This window comes from Engystomops pustulosus, chromosome 2, assembly GCF_040894005.1.
Source record: "Engystomops pustulosus chromosome 2, aEngPut4.maternal, whole genome shotgun sequence".
NCBI lineage: Eukaryota > Metazoa > Chordata > Amphibia > Anura > Leptodactylidae > Engystomops > Engystomops pustulosus.
In genome coordinates, this window is record NC_092412.1 from 182,738,909 (window position 1) to 182,741,155 (window position 2,247).

At 38.2% G+C, this 2,247-nt stretch overlaps 1 protein-coding gene across 1 annotated transcript; it reads left to right on the top strand.

Moving 5' to 3' along the window:
• The first annotated feature begins 331 nt into the window (after window positions 1–331).
• LOC140117075 (olfactory receptor class A-like protein 1) lies at window positions 332–1,294 on the top strand. Its single transcript, XM_072133505.1, has one exon. It carries the CDS (start codon window positions 332–334, stop codon window positions 1,292–1,294), a length of 963 nt encoding a protein of 320 aa, XP_071989606.1.
• The last annotated feature ends 953 nt before the right edge of the window (window positions 1,295–2,247 follow it).

A 2,247-nucleotide genomic window follows, 5' to 3' on the forward strand; every position in this document is an offset into this window, starting at 1 on the left:
CTCATTGTAACGAATCTGCAGCTGCCAGATAGCCTCGTGTCAAAAGAAGACACGAGGCTACCATGGCAACCGATCGCCGCCCCCCGATGACGTTCGGGGGCGTGGCGATCGAAAAAAAAAAAGATGGCGGCGCCCGCGCGCCGCCGTCTTTTAAATGCCGCCGGCGACTTTGCCGGCGGCAACAGGGGGGTTAATAGCCGCGATCGGTGCTAGCACTGACCGCGGTTATTAGCGGTGGGGGTTTTATGCATTATGGAAAAAGTCTTTACTCACACTTTCCTTATATTTTATTATTTCAGCTTTTTTAGGTTGCAGAACTACAAGACTTCAAATGGGCCCTTATCTTCTCCTCAAAGCCATAGGGTTTTTCCTACTTGTTGTAATTGGAATACCAGGGAATATGTTCATTCTTATACAATTTACCTTTATCAAAATCATTGAGAAGAAGCTTCTCCCAACCAACACAATACTGACCGTATTGGCAACGGCCAATCTGCTAGTTATCCTTTCCCGTATCATTCCACAATCTCTGTATGCAATAGGCATAGAAGATTTACTAGACAATGCTGATTGTAAGTTTGTCATATATACATACAGAGTAAGTAGGGCTATGTCTATTTGTACTACCAGCCTACTCAGTTGTCACCAGTGCATTCTGATATCTCCATCAACTAAAGTGTGGATTTACCTAAAACAGAAGGTCTCACAAAATATCATGATCATCATCATCATCTTATGTTTTGTCAACCTCTTAATGTATCCCTACAGCATTCTTAATGCACTTGCCAGAAAGAATATCACAACATTACCATATGCTCTTCACTTGGTATACTGTGATGCAGACTTTGTAACCTATACAGCTTACATTATCAATGGAACTCTTTACGCCTTTCGAGATTTTATTTTTGTGGGACTGATGGCACTTGCTAGCATTTATATATTATTTACCTTACTTCGACATGAAAAAACTGTGAAAGGAATAAGGAGTTCAGACAAAGGTAAAAAAAGATCAATGGAGTACAAAGCTTCTAGAGCGGTCATCTTACTAGTTGCGCTCTATGTGGTTCTTTTTGGGCTTGATAATTCTATGTGGATTTATACATTGACTTTATCTAATGTAAGTCCTGACATGAATGATATCCGGATATTCTTAGCATCCTCTTATGCAACACTAAGCCCAATAGTCATTATTATAACTAACCCTAAACTAAAACACAGTTGGAAATATTTGTTTGAGAAGAAATCTTTTCTAAAAGATGCAAGGAACAATGGACTTGTCTTCTCGATTAGTTAATAACACTGGAATAAGATGTGCATAATTTAATAACAAAATCATAAGATATTGAGATATAATGAAATCATTGTTTCATTTTTGTTTTTTGACTTTTTTTACATATGCTTATATATGTTATATATGTTATAACTTGATTTAACTTTATTTGGTTAACTTGTTAATGGGGCAGTCATAACCAGTGCTACATTTGTATGTATGCACTGAATGTATGACACTGATATATGACATACAGTTGCATTTGCTATACCATTCAGTATACTTTCATTTTGCTGGGATCTTTTAATTACTCTTGGAAACTACTGTGGGTAAGGCTTCATTCACATGACCATTTTTATTTTCACATAAAAAAGGCACTGTAACATTTTTTTTACGTCCTAAAAATGTCTGCGTGACCTACATTATCACCATATTTCTCACCTTATTGTAAATGTGATGTGAGATTGCAAAATAAAAAATAAAACATGTCCTATTTTGTGACGCTCTTACATCACGTTGTCTCCATAGAAGTCTATGAGACTGTAAAAATTATGGGACATATACCTTGGCATTCTTTTGTCCACTGTATACATGATTTTTTTCCATGGTTGCACAAGAGATCCACACTTGTGAAAGGAACTTTCTGGCAGGGGTTTGCAGAAGTTTTTGCACATGTCAGTCCAGGAGCAGACCGTCAACGGGATTGTATGCCATTGCAAGAGCAAGTAAAAGCCAGAATGCACTTCAAGAAACAGCTATGAGGTCTTACCACAAGGATAAGTGTGGGATGCTTGACAGTGGTGTTTGGGATCTCTGTAGGCATACAGGAAGCTGCATGATGGTTTCCACTGGTGTGGGGCAACACTGGAGCACATAGCAAAAAATAGGGTGCTTGTGAATGTAGTACAGAAATCTGGATGTACAAAAGGAGCTTTAGAATGCTTGTTGCTCAATTTCTTCAACTCCTCTTAGTCGAT